The sequence below is a fragment of the Cetorhinus maximus genome, chromosome 9 (assembly GCF_964194155.1).
Source record: "Cetorhinus maximus chromosome 9, sCetMax3.hap1.1, whole genome shotgun sequence".
Taxonomy (NCBI): domain Eukaryota; kingdom Metazoa; phylum Chordata; class Chondrichthyes; order Lamniformes; family Cetorhinidae; genus Cetorhinus; species Cetorhinus maximus.
In genome coordinates this window covers 86,005,084-86,022,243 of record NC_135887.1, presented here as the reverse complement: position 1 = coordinate 86,022,243, position 17,160 = coordinate 86,005,084, and the positions used below count along the sequence as shown (strand labels likewise).

The 17,160-nt window shown below is 42.5% G+C and overlaps 1 protein-coding gene across 6 annotated transcripts in view; it reads left to right on the top strand.

Moving 5' to 3' along the window:
- The window catches only part of hps5 (HPS5 biogenesis of lysosomal organelles complex 2 subunit 2), a 51,148-nt gene that overhangs the window by 23,912 nt on the left and 10,076 nt on the right, over nt 1–17,160 (top strand). For all 6 annotated transcript variants that reach the window (XM_078549000.1, XM_078549002.1, XM_078548996.1 and 3 more), the window contains 10 exons: nt 676–747; nt 843–931; nt 7,280–7,458; nt 8,146–8,304; nt 10,696–10,852; nt 11,196–11,319; nt 12,865–13,014; nt 14,194–14,265; nt 15,190–16,028; nt 17,015–17,135. In XM_078549000.1, coding sequence (XP_078405126.1) covers nt 676–747; nt 843–931; nt 7,280–7,458; nt 8,146–8,304; nt 10,696–10,852; nt 11,196–11,319; nt 12,865–13,014; nt 14,194–14,265; nt 15,190–16,028; nt 17,015–17,135 — 1,962 coding nt within the window. The remainder of the gene's footprint in view (nt 1–675; nt 748–842; nt 932–7,279; nt 7,459–8,145; nt 8,305–10,695; nt 10,853–11,195; nt 11,320–12,864; nt 13,015–14,193; nt 14,266–15,189; nt 16,029–17,014; nt 17,136–17,160) is intronic.

Sequence of the window (17,160 nt, the reverse complement as noted above, 5' to 3'; positions counted from 1 at the left end):
TTAGATTCTAGCTGGTTATGCAAGAGATGGATATCAGAACTAACATGGATATTAGAATGTACAATCATCCTTGAACAGTTTTGTTTCTGTTCCTAATCATTTATCTATAATTTTAACAGTGACCTTGCTCAGTCTGCTACAGCTCGATATACTTTGATCCAATTTCTAATCTACTCCAGAAGCTGTGCATCTGACTTTGTGAAACATTCTCCTGTGCACCATATCAGATACTTGCTAAAATCTAAATATATAACATGTACTGAGTTCCCTTTGACTAGTAGGTCTATCGTTCCATTTATATCATGAAGCTATTTCTATTTGAAAGCAATTGATAATACCAATTCTCTTGGTACTCAATCTGTCCCATTTATACTGTGGAACAGATTCAACAGTAATGGATGCTGTAAAACGTCTATGTGCATAGTTGGTGACAGTCACAACAGAGATTTTCTTGCACGTCAGTGGAAACTTGTTGTAGCTGATCCATCCCAAGTGTAGTGGATGTTTCAGGAAGGCTGCTCCCAGGAGCAGCTTTGTTGTCTGAGTTGTTTGCAGGGTTGCCTCCAATGACATGTTTGCCCTGTAGAAGTACATGAAGCACTGATTTCAGCTTGTGTTGTTCATTTTCATTTGCACTTTGGTACTCATTCAGAAAGATGTTGATTTCCTTTCCAGATCTGAACTACACTACAACATGACTTCCTGTTCTCCACAATCCATCTCTTTTCCCAGGCTCTTGTGCTTGAGGTGAGAAGCAGAGTAAAGAATATTGCACAGAATGTTGACTAGTTATTAGACACCAACATTAACATTTGACAGTTCTATTTTTTTCCCTCCCATAGTGAAAATTATGTTCTGAGCTGGACAGACCGAGGGATCTATGTGTTCATCCCACAGACTGTTCAGGTGTTGCTCTGGAGTGAGTTGAAAGGTGAGCTATTGAAGCAGCTACACTTTCATTCTGAGTTGTGATGCAATGTTAAAAAAAATTATTTTGTCTTTGATATAAATTCTTACCATTCACTCCTTGCTCTCCCCAAGTCACTGTCTTGTTGGGACACTGTTCACTTGAACTGGGCGTCATCCATTACCTTTTCTTGAGCTGTAGCTTAGGCAATTAGTGTTGGCAAGTCATTCAACTCTGGGGATTAGATGGTTGAGTCAGAATGTCTGACTTGGAGGAGAAATTGCAGCTGGTGGTGTCCCCATGTGTCTGCTGCCCTTGTCCCCCTTAGTGGTAGAGATCGCAGGTTTGGATGTCGAAGGAGGCTTGACGAGTTGTTGGAGTTCATCTGTAAATGGTACACATTGTTGCCACTGTGCACCAATAGTGGTGGGAGTGCTGATCAAGCAGGCTGCTTTGTTCTGGATGGTGTGTTATGATTCTGTTAGGGACCATTGACGTTTAAAGAAGGATCCGAATACCAAGCTATTAATCGATCGAATTACACCACAAGATTTTACTTTTTTAAACAAGAACAATTTTATTGCATATCAAAAACATTAAACAAAGTAAGCACTATTAACACTGTAGATTATAATTATTTATGCTATAAACTCAGTTTTACTTTTTATTTCCCCCCCCCCACCACCCTTCAGATACAAAGGTTCTTGATATCTTAAATGTGCATTCACTTTTTTTGGAACCCAAACAGTATGCCATAGAACCCTGCAATTTACTTTAATCTTTCTTAGTATTCCAACTATTCTTCTGAAGTAAGCTTCTATGGGGGCATTTCTATTAGCTTTTAGCTGCACGACCCTCCACTTTTCTTTACAGGCCTCAGCTCCTTGTTTGGGTTGTTGACAGATATCCTGCCTTCCCACAGCTTACCAGGCTAACTCTATTGACTACTTTCTGTAACAAGGCTCTATGAACACCACTGTAGATTTCTTCCACTAGTTGCAAGCTAGAGCAAATCTTCCAGTTGCTTTTCTTTTTAATTCATTCAGGAGATGTGGCCTTTGCTGGCTGGGCCAGCATTTATTGCTGATTCCTAGTTGCCTTTGAGAAGGTGGTGGTGAGCTGCCTTCTTGAACCGCTGCAGTCCATGTGGTTTAGGTACACCAACAGTGCTGTTAGGAAGGGAGTTCCAGGATTTTGACCTAGCAACCTAGTGAAGGAATGGTGATATATTTCAGGTCAGGATGATGAGTGACTTGGAGCGGAACTTCAGGTGGTGATGTTCCAATCTAACTGCTACCCTTGCCCTTCTAGATGGTAGTGGTCATGGGTTTGGAAAGTGCTGTCTAAGGAGCCTTGGTGAATTCCCACAATGCATCTTGTGGATGGTACACACTGCTGCTCCTGTGCGCGGTGGTGGAGGGAGTGCAAGTTTGTGGATGTGGTGCCAATCAAGTGGGCTGCTTTGTCCTGGACGGTGTCAAGCCTCTTGAGTGTTGTGGGAGCTGCACTCATCCAGGCAAGTGGGGAGTATTCCATCACACTCCTGACTTGTGTTTTGTAGATGGTGAACTGGCTTTGGGGAGTCAAGAGGTGAGTTACTCATCACAGGATTCTTAGCTTCTGACCTGCTTTTGTAGCCACAGTATTTATATGGTTGGCCCATTCAGTTTCTGGTCAATGGTAATCCCCAGGGTGTTGATAGTGGGGGATTCAGTGATGGTAATGCCATTGAACATCAAGAGGTGATGATTAGATTCTCTCTTTTTGGAGATGGCATTTGTATGGCGCGAATGTGACTTGCCACTTGTCAGCCTAAGCCTGGATATTGTCCAGGTCTTGCTGCACTTGGACATGGACTGCTTCAGTATCTGAGGAGTCGCAAATGGTGCTGAACATTGTGCAATCATCAGCGAATATCCCCACCAAATGATAGGAAGAAGATCATTGATGAAGCAGCTGAAGATGGTTGGGCCTCGGACACTACCCTGAGGAACTCCTGCAGTGATGTCCTGGAGCTGAGATGACTGACCTCCAACAACCACAACTATCTTCCTTTGTGCTAGGTATGACTCCAACCGGTGGAGAGTTTTCCCCCCTGATCATTGAAGATGGGGATATTTGTGGAGCCAAATCCAAACTGAGAGCCCCACCTGTCTCCATGCAGTGAAAGATGAAGTTAGTATTTTCTCTGCTGATAATGCAGGCCTAACTGACTATCATCTCCTCCGGCACTCTCAATCTGGTGAGTTGCAGTGTTCACCAAAGCAAAGCCACAACTGCCTTTGTCTGTTCCCAAGCTGGACAACCTACTTCTGTCTGCAGATACAACAAAGAACAGATAAATTAAACACATCCCATCTCCATGATGTGGCATGCCTAGGGATGATCCAAGCGGAAATGCAAACAAATTATTTTACCTTCAATGTATCTCTTTAACTCTGCACCCATACGAATAATTTCTATCCCTATTTGAGTTTTACAACCCTCTTTCCCAGAATTGCTAGCTCTGACTTCTTAAGTTAATGTGGCCCCAACCTTTTTTAAGTGTAATAAACTCCAAGCTTGTTTGAATTGCATTTACTTCAGGGTTGCTTATCAGTTTTTCAATCCTATGCCCCCCATTTTCTACAGTTAAAATTTTAATTCACAGAAGTTATATTCAAAAACATATGACTTATGAACTAGATATTGTATTCACAACAAGTGTCAAGTTACTTGAGTGTTATTGAAGCTGCACTCATCCAGGTGAGTGGAAAGTGTTCCATCACGCTCCTGAATTGTGCCTTGTAAATGGTTGCCAGGCTTTGGGAGTTGGGAGGTGAAGTTACTGGCCACACAATTCCCTGCTTCTGACCTGTTCTTGTAGCCCCAGTATTTGTATGGCTGGTCCAGGTAAGTTTCTGGTCAATGGTAACTCCCAGGATGTTGTCGGTGAGGGCTTCCCACTCTCGGTCAAATGCTTCCCTGATGTCAAGGGCATGTCCCTCTTATGTTATCTCTGAAATTCAGCTCTTTTGTCTATGTTTGGACTAAGGTTGGAATGGCCCAGGTGAAACCTAAACTAAGTACTAATGAGCATGTTAGTGCTCTGAAAATGCTGCTTGAAAGCACTGTCAATTACACCTTACGTCACTTTGATTTGAGAGTAGACTGATCGGGTGGAATGGGCATGATTGGATTTGTCCTGTCTTTTGTGGAAGGACATACTATGCTAATTTTCCACATTGTTGGGTAGATGCCAGCATTGTAACTATGCTTGCACAGCAGGGGTAGGGATGCAGTTAGTTCTGGAACATAAATCTTTGGCACTATAGCTGAGATGTTGTCAGGGCCTGTAGTGTTTGCTGTATCCATTGCCTTCAGCCATTTTTCAATATCATGAGGAATGCAACGAATTGTCTGAAGACCTGTGATGGTGGGCGTTCAGGAGGAGGCTGAAATGGATTATCCACTCGGCACTTCTGTCTTTAGATGGATGGATGGATTTGGACTACTGTAGTTTGAGGCGCACAAATTGACATTTGAACCTCAAAATCCTTCCAAAAATGATTGCCGACTTATATGCCAAGTATAAAATGTGAACTGCTGGTGTTGGTGTAAGTGGTCGCCATTTTGAAATGTGGAAAGAAAAACTCCTGGAATCCAAATTAAATCAATCTGTCATGTCTTATTGAATGAATTAGTTCTACAACGATACCTTTAACCACAATCAAAATGTTTTTAAAACCGACAAATACATTGTCTTCAACATCTGGTGCAGAGTACATTGAATTCATTCTGAGTCTCTTTGGCTATGGCATCATCGTAAGGATCCCACTATGGATTGGATGTGGCACTTCAGTTTTAGAACCATCCCTCCACAACAAATCATTTTCCTCTCCGCCCATTGAATTGGATATTCTGCATTTTTTGAGTGATCTGATGACAGTTTGCACATTAATAGCATCCCACGATTTGATGGCGAAAGCACATAAAAATCAAGGGGGGGCAGCATGCATATTTCCATTCTTTGTGAAGATGTTTCTCTCCATCAACCATCCACTTATTCTATTCGGCGCAGATATGTTCCTTGCATAGCACATGGAGGCACACATCCAAAGGTTGAACTATAGTTGTTAGACCCCCTGGTATAACTGAAATTTGGGTGTTATTTCTTCGCAGGCACCTCTTGATTTCACTGGTTATATGGGTCCTGAGCATGTCCCACACTAACAAGCTGTGTTCTCTGAGTAAGCCACCGGGACACCTATTCCACACATTGTTGATCCACAATTTCACTCCACCCTCATCCATCCAACTGTTGTCATGGATGTACATAAAAACTCCTGCAGGGAACTTGATTTTCGGCATGGTTTTAAATTTGAAAATTACCATAGGCTTTAAGTTTGTTCCATCGGCTACACCGTAGGCTAGTACCACTGTGAATCTTGTCTTCTCGTGTCCTGTGGTTTTCATCAGAACTGTTTTGCAACTTTTAAACTTCAAGATACAGTTGCTGGGCATGTTGAAATTCTTGACATTTCATTCATGTTGCTGATGTGCCATAATGGGTACTAGTGTTTTTGCTGCTGTCTGATGAATCGCTGGAAGCTGGTAACTTTGACATCAAGATCTTTTTTAATGAAAATAGAAAATGTTGGTAAAACTCAGCAGGCCTGGCAGCGTCTGGATAGAGAAACAGAGTTAACATTTTGAGTCCACATGACTCTTCAGAGCTCTTTAACTTTGAAGAAGAGTCATATGGACTCGAAATGTTAACTCTGTTTCTGTCTTCGCAGATGCTGCCAGACCGGCTGAGCTTTACTAGCACTTTGTTTTTTTCAGATTTCCAGAATCCACAGTATTTTGCTTTTATCAAGATCTTCTTGTAGTCTCTGAGCGACCTTGATCTTGTGCCGCAACACTGGACATTTTTGTTCCTTAAAGTGCTACATCAACTAGCTGTTGCTGTGAAATCTTTGCTGAACTCCAGGTTTGATTTGGCCTGCTTAAGTGCAAATACGTGCATTGCATTTCAGGTGACAATGTAATCATTCTGACAACTTTCAAGGACCCATTCTGATACATGTTTCTCAAGGGTAGTGGCTGGTCTCTGTTGTGATGGTGCATTTGGCCTTGGGCATCTTCTTCAGGGCGGATTCCTCCTCTTTACATTCTTGCACCAGCTTTTCACTAACACTGAATTCCCTCGCTGCAGCACAGTTATTATGAATCAGTAAATGTTACAATTTTTAGCTTGAAACAAGCTTCGTACTGTTTGTTGGAGGACACATATATCTGTTTGTTGCTTGCCATGTGCGGTATGGTCTGTGTGAGTGTGTCTTAAACTCCTGTGCATCTTCTTGGCAACATGGTCTGTATTGCCTGCTTGATCCCGTGTGCTGACTTAAAAGTGAGTAAAACATGCATTTCTCAGGTGAAAAATTGAGTCCGGCTCCTAATGTGTGTATAGCATTTCTTAGCAGCAAAGAGGGGTCGGATTATACAGCGGGTATAGGCCTAAATGTGATTTTTGGTGCTAAAAAATGGGGCTGTCTTATACTCCATGACCAACTGTACTTGAGTCAGTATTAACCAGCAGGATGAATCTTGGGCCAAGTGTCCTCCTACCAGATACTGAGTCAATCAACCAAATACAGGGACTGCAGCAGTTCAAGAAGGCAGCTCACCACCATCTTGAGGGCAATTAAGGATGGGCAATAAAATGATGGCCTAGCCAGTGATGTCCACATCCCGTAAATGAATAAAAAATTTACCATACATGCACCCTATATTCTGCTTGCCTCTCTTTCTCCCTCTCCTGGTACAATAAAGTATATGTTACATGTTATCTGGGAGGTTCCAACTCCCATTATTGTTGGGAAGCCTGTTGACTGGAAAATTCAATTCTGTGTTACTCTTGCTCAGTCATACTTACAAAAGGAAGCAGTTCCTGTTGGTGATGGCAAAGTTGAAGTTTTGATGGCTGCATTAGAGGGAGAGTGGCTATCCCTTCATAGGGCCAGCAATGTACAGTTCCTGTTGATTTATTGAAAGCGTTGGTATTGAAGGCAACTAAGTACCTTGAAATCAATTAATGGGATGTCCCTTGTAGCTGATTACTTGAGCAGGGATGGTTGGGATCCTGTTTCCTCACCAATTGCAGAGACTCTAGCTAAATCACTAGAACTTTGAGAGCCCCCTCACAAGCTCGGCATGCTTTTGGTATGGAGTGTGGATATTTTTATTGCAACTGAGAGAATGAACAGACATATTCAAGTTGGTTTCTCTCTGTGAATGTAATACACATGAAGCTGTTCAGCAAGCTCCTTGTAACTCCAGACCGTTTAGTCTCTGATTTGTCCTCACTCCTCTTTTCTTTTTTCTTTCCAGATGTACAGAATATATCTGTTTACAAGAACGAACTGTTCTGTCTCCACGCTGATGGGCGGGTAACTCACCTATGTCTGTGGTCAGGAGAGCGATGCATAGAGCGTCTGCTTCGGCGAGACATGTGGACCCTGGCTGCTCAAGTCTGCTGTCTCTTCCAGCACTGCATTATTGCAAGCAGGGTGAGCATCTGCTGCCAGTGTTACACTTGAATCCAGTTACCTTGAGCTCGCAATATGTTTGTGACGCTTGATATTTGAGCTCTTAAAGCAATTTTAAAGAGCTATTTTTGTCAAGGATTAATGTAGAAACCCTTGAAGCAGACAGGATTTGTGCTAAATATTCAGAGTCTGCAGTTTGAGGGTTGTTGAAACATGGGAGGGCTTTCTCACCATGCATGCCCAAGGGTTGGCACCTTGGTTGGAATCTTGATAATCTTGAACTCCCCTTAATACTTGGCTTCCCTCTAATGAAGTTATTACATGAGAATTACAGGGTAATGTACCCCAATTAGATGTAGATTGAGGAAAGATCTCATTATATGGGCCACTGTACACAGGGGCCCCTGTATGATGGAGTAACTCTCACATGGCGAAAGTGGGCAGTGTGTAATGGATTCCCTGATGTGGGAAGGACCGTGTATTATAATATAGTCACTGTTGTGGGGAGTGAGGGATATTGTGTAATATGATCACTATTACATAGGTTGGACTATGACAGTTTTTTTTATTAAAAAGGACCCAGTGGGTGGCAATGTTTGAGGAGTTGAGTAATCAGAGTCCCCTGTAGAAATGGCCTCCAAAATGCAGTTTTGATTGAGCCATATTGTTTTATGACAATGAACTTATTGTTGGTGCTCGTGTTTTCAGACCCGTAAGCTGTTGCCTGTGGACAGACTGGAACACCTGAAGTCACAGCTGGATGCTGACACGCAGAGCCACCTTGTTGCCCGATTGGAAGAGGTATTGGTGAAGTTGGAGCCCTTTGACTCAGCCTGCAGTAGTCGCAGGAGCAGCTTTTCCTCTCATGTATGTGGTTTGTGATGACCTTTCACCGTAATGCAATATTTGAGTACAAGATATCTGCTGAGCTTACTGGCTTTTAGTTCGGGGTGAGGGTTTCATGGTGGGGTTTCAATATGTATTGAATCTTGAAAATATTCTGCACTCAGTCAACTTTAGCTCTTGAGAAATATCTGTTGATTTCAGAACTGATTTGGTGGGTAAATTGGAAAGTGGCTGTGAATTGCAGCTTTGCAGTGCTGCTCCAAGGGGTTAAGCAGCCTATTAACATGCATCAGCTAGGCGAGTGTTGTCCAATAGGATTTCCGTGCTTGCCATATTTGTGGTGATCAGGTTCCCATATTCTCCAAATGATACAAAATTATATGCAATATTGGTAAAACTAATGAACAACCTTTTGAAAATAGTCTGAGGTTTTAAACCTTCAGCAATCAAGACCGGTACACTCATTGCCAGAGCCAGGGGAATACCATCAGAAGGACTTTGCAATCCAAGTGCTTAGTAAAGTAAGCCTGCTGTTTACACTCTTAAGGGCGGTGACAATCTGTTAACTAATGTGCCCTGTTTCTAACAGTGTGTTCCAGTTTATTTCCAAAAAAAACAAATTTCTTCACGATTAAACTGTCTCTATTTTATCAGAATTAATATAGTAGGAGACTCAGGGAAGGACAGGAATTGTCAAATCTCCACATATTAGCTCCTGCACTCTGACTCTTGCCTTACTCTGTTCCCTGCCATTTCTGAACACCGTGTCCAAACAATTAATAGACCTTTTACTCATGGCCAACATCCTGTAATCTCTCCTTTTAAACAAATAGTGCCTTAATCCTTTCAATCACTCCTTTCAACAGATCTATTAAGATGAAGGCTAAGCACATTTGGATGGTGCTGTACCACCCCAACTTTCCAAAATTGCACATTTTAGCTCTCATTGGCAGCTATGCACTGCAACTGTTTTGTGAAAACCACAAACTACCAGCTAATCAAAACCAAGTTCTTCACTTAGCATCCTGTGTCACTGGGTTTCCCAAGAAACTTTTGGGAGCAATTGGACTGCTGGCCTTCCGAAGGCCTGTCCTTTAATAGCACTTCACTCAGTGACCTCGCAGATCTAAATGGAGGCACCCATGGAGAACAGGGAGAGAGAAGGTACAAATGGCAGACTATTTCTTTTGTTTCAATCAGCAAGTGAGTTTTCAGTTTCCAGGCCACTAGAAACCTGACAACTGCACTATATTCTGATTTTAAAAAATAGAAACACAGAATGCTGAGGTCGTGGTGGCATAGTGGTATTATCACTGGACTAGTAATCCAGAGCCCAGGCCAAGATTTTACAGCCCCTGTTGTGGCGTGTCTCCTCTCGGAGGATGCGGCAAGCCATTTAAATCTCCATTCAGTTCGTTGGGACCGTAATATCCCACTGGACGGGATGGGCTGTAAAATCCTGGCCCCAGGGTTCGAATCCCACCACGGCAAATGGTGAAATTTGAATTCAATAAAAATCTGGAATTAAAAGTCTGATGATGACCATGAAGCCATTCATTGCCAATTGTCGTAAAAACCCATCTGGTTCACTAATGTCCTTTAGGGAAGAAAATTTGCCATCCTTGTCTGGTCTGGTTGACTCTTAAATGCCCTCTGAACAAGGGCAATTAGGGATGGGCAAGAAATGCTGGCCTAGTCAGCAATGACCACATCTCATGAACGAATAAAACAAAACTTAGCAGGTCAGGTGGCATCTGTGGAGAGAAAAACCTTCCATCAGAATAGATACTGATAAACATAATCGCAGTCTGACTGATATGTGACTCCTGTCTAATAGCAACATGGTCTAGTGAGTGACACCCATGTTCATATCGTGTGGCTCTAAAAATGAACAGCATGAATTTGCCATATGTCTATGGCTGATTTGTGTTGGACAACACTGATCTAGGTTCATGCAGGAACAGTAACCGCTTGAATGAGGAAATGTATCCCAGGGAAATGTATCCAGAAAATGGTCCGTGTTCTCGGGGCAGACGGTGTGGAAGTTGGAATGTGGAGCAATCATTTTTTAAAGAAGAGAATTATAATGGACTGCCTCTCCCTGTTTGGCCTTTCTGGCTTGGCCTCTGCTTTTTTTTAAATCATCGTTAACAAAATATGAAGCTGGAGGGAATGGGTGCTCCCTGCTTGGAGAATACCTTCCTGGCACCATGGTTGATGAAGTCTTCCTTTTCTTTGTGTCAGCTGAGGGGACACAGGGGGAAGGAGAATGTGCTCCCCAGGTGTGATTGGAGCTTTTTCCTGCTAACATGAGTTTAACATGACCCTTTTCACCTCAGTGAAGTTTCTGCATTGCAACTTAAAATTGTGAAAAGCTGCTGTATTTAAATTTTGAAGCTTCCTTTCCATCAGGAGAGTTTTAATGTCCTAGATTCAGGCATTTATCGCGTGATTAGCCGTCGAGGCAGCCAATCGGATGAGGATTCTGGTTCATTACACAGCCATCTGTCTGAAGAGGAGAGACTGAGGGAATTTACTTCAGTACAGGAGGAAGAGCAAAGAGAGCAGGGTAAGGACAGGTGATGACCCTTGGGGAAGACAATTTAACTGTGGCTAAATCTGTGCTTTGCTGGAACTCTGATTGATTTACTTAACTGAGGACAGTGCCATTGAGAAATGCCACACAGAAAATTAGCCCACTTGTCAGTTCAACATGCATTGCCACCAAATTTTAACCCTAAATCCACCTTTATAGCACACTGCAGATTAATAGGAATGCTGCTTGGAACATTCATTTGTTGCATTTTTTTTATTATTGTAGCACATCATCTGGTATATGGCTTGGACCTGTGCCAAATGGGAGGTGTGCTGTTCTCCATTGATGTTGTTTTGTTTCTGTTTCCATTTATTAGACAATGTCTCCCATTGTTCTTTGAATATTGAAGGTGATCGGAGTGAGACACTGATTCCATTTCATCTTCCATTGTCATTCCGTTCCACATCTCCACGAGTCTCTTTGCAGGCTATGAAGGAAAGGTAAATGCAACGATTGCCGCCAACACCAGCGCAAATGTTGACATGAGACACCAATAAACACAGTTACTCCTGGTAAAGTATGTGTAGTTGAATCAGATGAGCATGAGATTCTGGGATCGATTCGTCATCTGTATCTCCTGGGCAGGGTCGATAGCATTTAGGGCATTTTGTTTTAGTACAATTGAGCTATGTAGGGAAAAACATCAGTCATTGACTACTACTGGAATGCACACATGTAACAAATTGGGTGAAGACAGGATTGGCCTGTGCTGTGATGTATCAGTGATCAAATAGCCCACTTGTACTTCCAATCCTCACATTAGGCTAGATTGCGTGGGCTACCAGATGTGATTGGTGTCTGTGGAGTTGTACCCCCAGTAGGAATGACGAGGAGGAGAAAACATTGCCAAAAAAAAACATTGATCCTTGTTTTCTGTTCACTGCACTTCATTCATATTTATATATTATTTTTCATTTTAAGTTCTCTTCAGCTTTGAACAGGCTAAGCCTAAGTTCCCTAGAATTTCTTCACTCACATGATTGTGAATGTTGGAATTCTCTACTGCAGAGTGCTGTGGATACTTAGTCATTCAATATATTCAAGACAAAGGTCAATAGAGAATTAAGGGAAATTAGAGACAGTATGGGAAGGTGTTGAGGTAGAAGATTAGCCATGATTTTATTGAATAGCCGAGCAGGCTCGAAGGGGCAGATAGCCCACTCCAGCTCTTATTTCTTAAGCTCTAATGAAATCTCCCATTAGGCGGAAGCAGCCTTATTGCAGCGCTGCCTGTTCTTCTTGCCGAGGAGATGAAACACCCCACTGGTAAGGCTCTGATGGACTGTCTCCACGTGTCAGGCTCTCATCCTTTTGATTAATTATTTCCTCCTTTCAACCTTCTGAAGAATTGTGCACTCACTTTCAGCCGCTGATGGATTACATCCCCATGTTGAGCTCAAATGCATTGTGCATGTAATCTCTTGCATGTCTGCTTTCAGAGGACAGTGAATATCTGGAATGTCTTGAGGGAACTTGACAGGTAGATGTGGTACTGGACAGGAAAGAACAAGATAGTCCAGGAAAGGTAAAACCAGAACAGTAATTTCATTTGTGTCAGGCAGCAGACAGAGAAGGGTACAAGTTCAGGGTTGTGAGCAGCGAGCTTCGGACAAATGCCAAGAAGTATTTGTTTTTACCCAAAAGATAGTAATGGCTGGAATAAGTTGCCAGGATCTCAACCTTCCCAAATGCCAACCCTGCTTTTCTCCTCATGACAGAGGCCACATGAATCAGACACCATGATGTTTGATTCATGTGGCCTCTGTCATGAGGAGAAAAGCAGGGTTGGCATTTGGGAAGGTTGAGATCAGATGGGCAGAAGAGTCATCTTTGTCCAAACATATCTTACGATTGTTATTGTGGGAGCTGGCAAGGTAAGCACATGTCCATGTATAAACCTAACAACATGCCTGATTAGCTGCCCTGTGCTTCTGCAGAAGCAACAATTTGTACATTTCTCTTGAACCCTTTGACCTGTTTTGCAGTGTCTCCAGCTTTGTCAAGAAAACAAAAGAAACTATCAGTACACTTCATCCCAACTCTGACTTCCGAATCAAACCAGAAATAAAAGATGGTGAGCTACAGTGTGAAGTTCTAGTCACTCCAGCAGCACGTATGCAGGATTTGGAGCACCAGTAAGAGAGCCCTTTTCTCATGAGTGATTTAGCAGCTCTATTGTTTTGACATAATTGTTTACCAATATTAATCTGAAACCAGAAGACCCATTTAGTCACAAAGTTACAATTCTTTCCTGACTCTCAGCTACAGAAACATGGGCCACCACTCCTGGCTGTGATCTTGGTACAAGTCAGGCTTTCTATCCTCCTAATCAAAAAGTAGAATACTGTGAGTGCTGGAAATCCAAAATAATAAACAGAAAATGCTGGGAAAAAAAAACTCAGGAGGTTAGGCTGCGTCTGTGTAGAGAGAGAAACAGAGTTAACAATTCAGGTCTGTGACCTTTCATTCGGACTGGGAAAAGTTAGAAATGTAATAGGTTTTGAACAAGGGGAAGGTGGGACAAAGACTAAAGGAAGGTCTGTGATAGGGTGGAAGACAGGAGAGATTGAATGACAAAATTTGGTCCTCCAGGGCCAAAGGGAATGATGATTGGGCACAAAAAGAAAAGAAAGATGTACCTAGAGCAGGTGTGCTGCTGGCTGAATGAAAAAAAACAAGCAAAGAGAAGGAAACAAAATGGGTGATGGAGTTTACAGTCTGAAATTGTTGAATTCACTTAACTTTGAGTCTAGGCAGGATTCTTTCCTTTAGAAACCTCATAGTTAAGCCTGATTTGCTACTTGTCCAATGGCCTCACGCAAATCCAGCATGGGTCACCAATGACTATAATTATGAGTGTTTTCCTTCCCAACTCCCTCCCTGCATCCCCACTCCCAGCTAGACAAAGCAGAATGGCTGTGGTACACTAAGTGTGATCAGCTATTTCAACACAGATCCCTGCTGCTTAGTACTATAGTAAATGATGTCTTTACCCAGTAGGCCATCAGGGAAGGGGCCTCTATCATCTCTTTTATCTATTGACACTCAAAAGCTGACATCCTTCAAAGCTTCGGATCAACCCATGATTCCTAATGCTGTTTACAAAGCCCAGAAGGCAAAAGTTTATTCTAGTAATCTGACTCTTAAGTTAGGGAAAAATTATGTAAATTTAAGGATAATTATTGAAAGAAGTTCAGAAGCCAGAAGTGGATGTAGAGTACAGGATCAGAGCAAGGCCTAAAGTGTCAGGGTTAAACTTGTCTGAACGTAGTGATGGATGTTAATTAAAACTATAATTTGCTGTCTCATCGCAGCTTGAGCATTGGTGACAAGTCTCAGGAGGTGGACAAACTGCAGGAGCTGCGACTGGCAACAGCAGAGGCTGTGTGAGTGTGAATACCGGTGTTTCTTTGATTTTTCTGCGAATGTTATATGTTTAATGAGTGCTGAGGAATGAAACACTTTCCATTTTGGGCATTCACTGTTGGTATCAAGTGCTTTTGTGTAAGTTTAAAGCACAGGTTTTATGGAAAGTAAGCCTCCCTCTACACTGTTCTGTAACTCCCAGGACTGATACAGCACTGTTAGAAGTAGGGTAAAATCCCTTTTTCCCTGCCCCATCAATCAGTCCCAGAACAGACAGAGCATTGTTAGAGCAGGGTAGAGGGGGAGTTACTCTGCTTCTGTTAATCAATCCCAGAGCAGATAACACACTATTGAGAGTTAAATGCCCTTTGCACCACTCCATTGACCATGATCAGACAAGATATGATACAGTACATTCAAAGCACCCATGCAAATCTTGTGTACATGAAACGGCGCCGTTCTGTTTTTCCCACTGCAATTTTGTCTCCAGAAGGCCCTGACTTACTGGAGGAAAATACCTCAGCCAAGTACTTTTTCTTCTGTTATTATGGACAGGGAGCATCAGCTTTAATCAATAGTGGACATTGTGGCTGAAGCTGAATCTGTCCCCACCTGATTTCTCCCCCTTCCTTTTTTTCTCTTTCCTGCACCAGTTCTGGCACCAGTATATTTGACTAATGTAGCATCCATACTGCTGCCTTGACTGAGGTCAGTTAATTTGCCACAGGCCACTATTTGAACCAGAGATTTTCTATATTGGTTAATAGTAAACCCTGTTAAATATGGTAGATTAATGTGAATCAGGTGAAGGATTTCGGGTCACTTATGTTTAAAATTTAATATGAATTATAACCACTTGGATCAGTAATTTTTGTAACTGTGACTGGAGTTGGCTGGCTGGTCTGTGATTAGTTTGAACTGAGGATCGTCCTTTTATTTTACAGCGTTAAGCTACAGGATCCCCTTGTTTTGTTTGACACTTCTCTTCTGAAGGAAGCACTCCAGTGCTGGCTCCCTCATTTGGAAAAAACATTTCGGTTCAAAGTGAAAACTCAAACTGTGCATGACATTAGCACTTCACAGGAGGATTCAACAGTATTCAGCCATCGAGAGGAAGAGAAGTCATCAGCATTTGACCATAAGGAATTGGAGGTGCCAGCAGTACTCAGTCACCAAGGTGGGGAAGAGGAGTTAGCAACCTTTAGCCATCAAGAGGGTGAGGAGGAACCAGCAGCATTCCTTCAACAAGAGGAAGAGGGGGGGTCAATGTCACTATGTTTTCAAGAAGAAGAGAAACAGCCAACATCTGTTCTTAGCCATCGAGAGCCAGAGGTGGATTCGGATTTGATTAGCCATCAAGAGCAGAGAGAAGAATCAGTACCATTTGCCCATCAAGAGCAGGAGGGACCAATCCTAAACCATGGAGAAGAAATGATGAAAGAGGGAGTCACACCCAAGGATCCAGTGGTAGATGATGAGCCATTTTCAGTTGAGTTGTCGAATGTGCCCTTTGTGACAATCCCTTTCTGCAGCATACCAACAGATCTCTTTAAGGACATGACAGAACTGAGCACTTTGTGTTTTGAGATGGGAATATTTGATAGTATGACTGAAGATAAATTCCCAGCAACAGAATTGCCTGAAATTGGCACTGCAACTCAGGCCTGTCTCTATATGCGAAATTATTTCTTCCTGTTGGACTTAATGAGAGTAAAGCGCAGCATCACGGCTCATAACTGGTCCACTCCTCTGGTGTGGCAGACACTCATCCTAGGATTACAAGGTAACTGCAAACCTCTGGTTTCTATGCACTGATTTTATACCTGTGCTGTTTATTCTGTAGTGGCCTTGCTCTCTCTCACTTGCACTCTTCCTTATCATATGCTACGTGCTTCCAGCCATTTGTTGATCCATGTTGTGTGATCATACACTAGGAGAGTAGTTAGCTCAATATTTCTTCCTTATTTGATGTAAAAAGCTTTTCCTCACCACTATTGATGAGGCAGCACTGATCTTCCATTTTCTGTCTCCTGACCTGGTTTCAATTTGAACTTAATGAAGATCAAAAGCACCTTCTGTCTTTGCCTACGTTGATTTCCCGTGGGCACTGCTGGATTTGCTTTGATTGAAAATACCAGTTTATTCTTGGCAAGCTTATCCACTGAATAGCTGAACCATACAAACCAGGAGAATTTAAGGTTCAATCTTTGTTGGAAATGTTTGCCTGTTAGGTTTGCTGATTTTTAGCTAGTGCTACAGTTGACTTTGGTACCCTGGGTTAGGGAAAGGAAAAGCAGTCAAATTTCCTACTCCTGATTGTTATTCAGTGAGCAGTGATGTAAGCATTACCTACACGTATAAATGTCTAGGTTCACAACAGCTGATGGTAGAAGAAGGACTAACTTGTTGATATGATGCTGGTTGTGGTGGGACTATCTGACTGACATTTTTTTCATTCTTTCTAGGGATGTGAAAGATTGCAACAGTGGTGTGGGTGGAAGGAGGACTTCCCCTTGGCACTGGTTGCTGCGCATCAGGGTTGCGTGAAGCCCAGGCTTAGAGCCCAGACTATAACTGGAGTGACCAGGGGCCGGAAGAGCTGTAATTTGAAACTGGCTGGTTGCAGCTAGTAGTGGCTAGGATGGTGATTATTAAATGCAGTAACTGATGAATTGGTTTGATTCAGGTGCTAGGTGTTGCTTAGGCAGGTATTGGGACCAGGGCAGACTGTAAAGTAGTATTGACTGATTTGATCAATTTCTGTTACAGAGATAACACAGTCGCACCCAATCTCCAATACCATTAAGAATGGAGATCTGCGAAAAGTCCTGAAGTTATTGCTTGGTGAGAAGCAGTCAGGAAGTCCTTTCCTACTGGCACATGCAGCCAGGTAAACCTGCACTATTATGCTATAA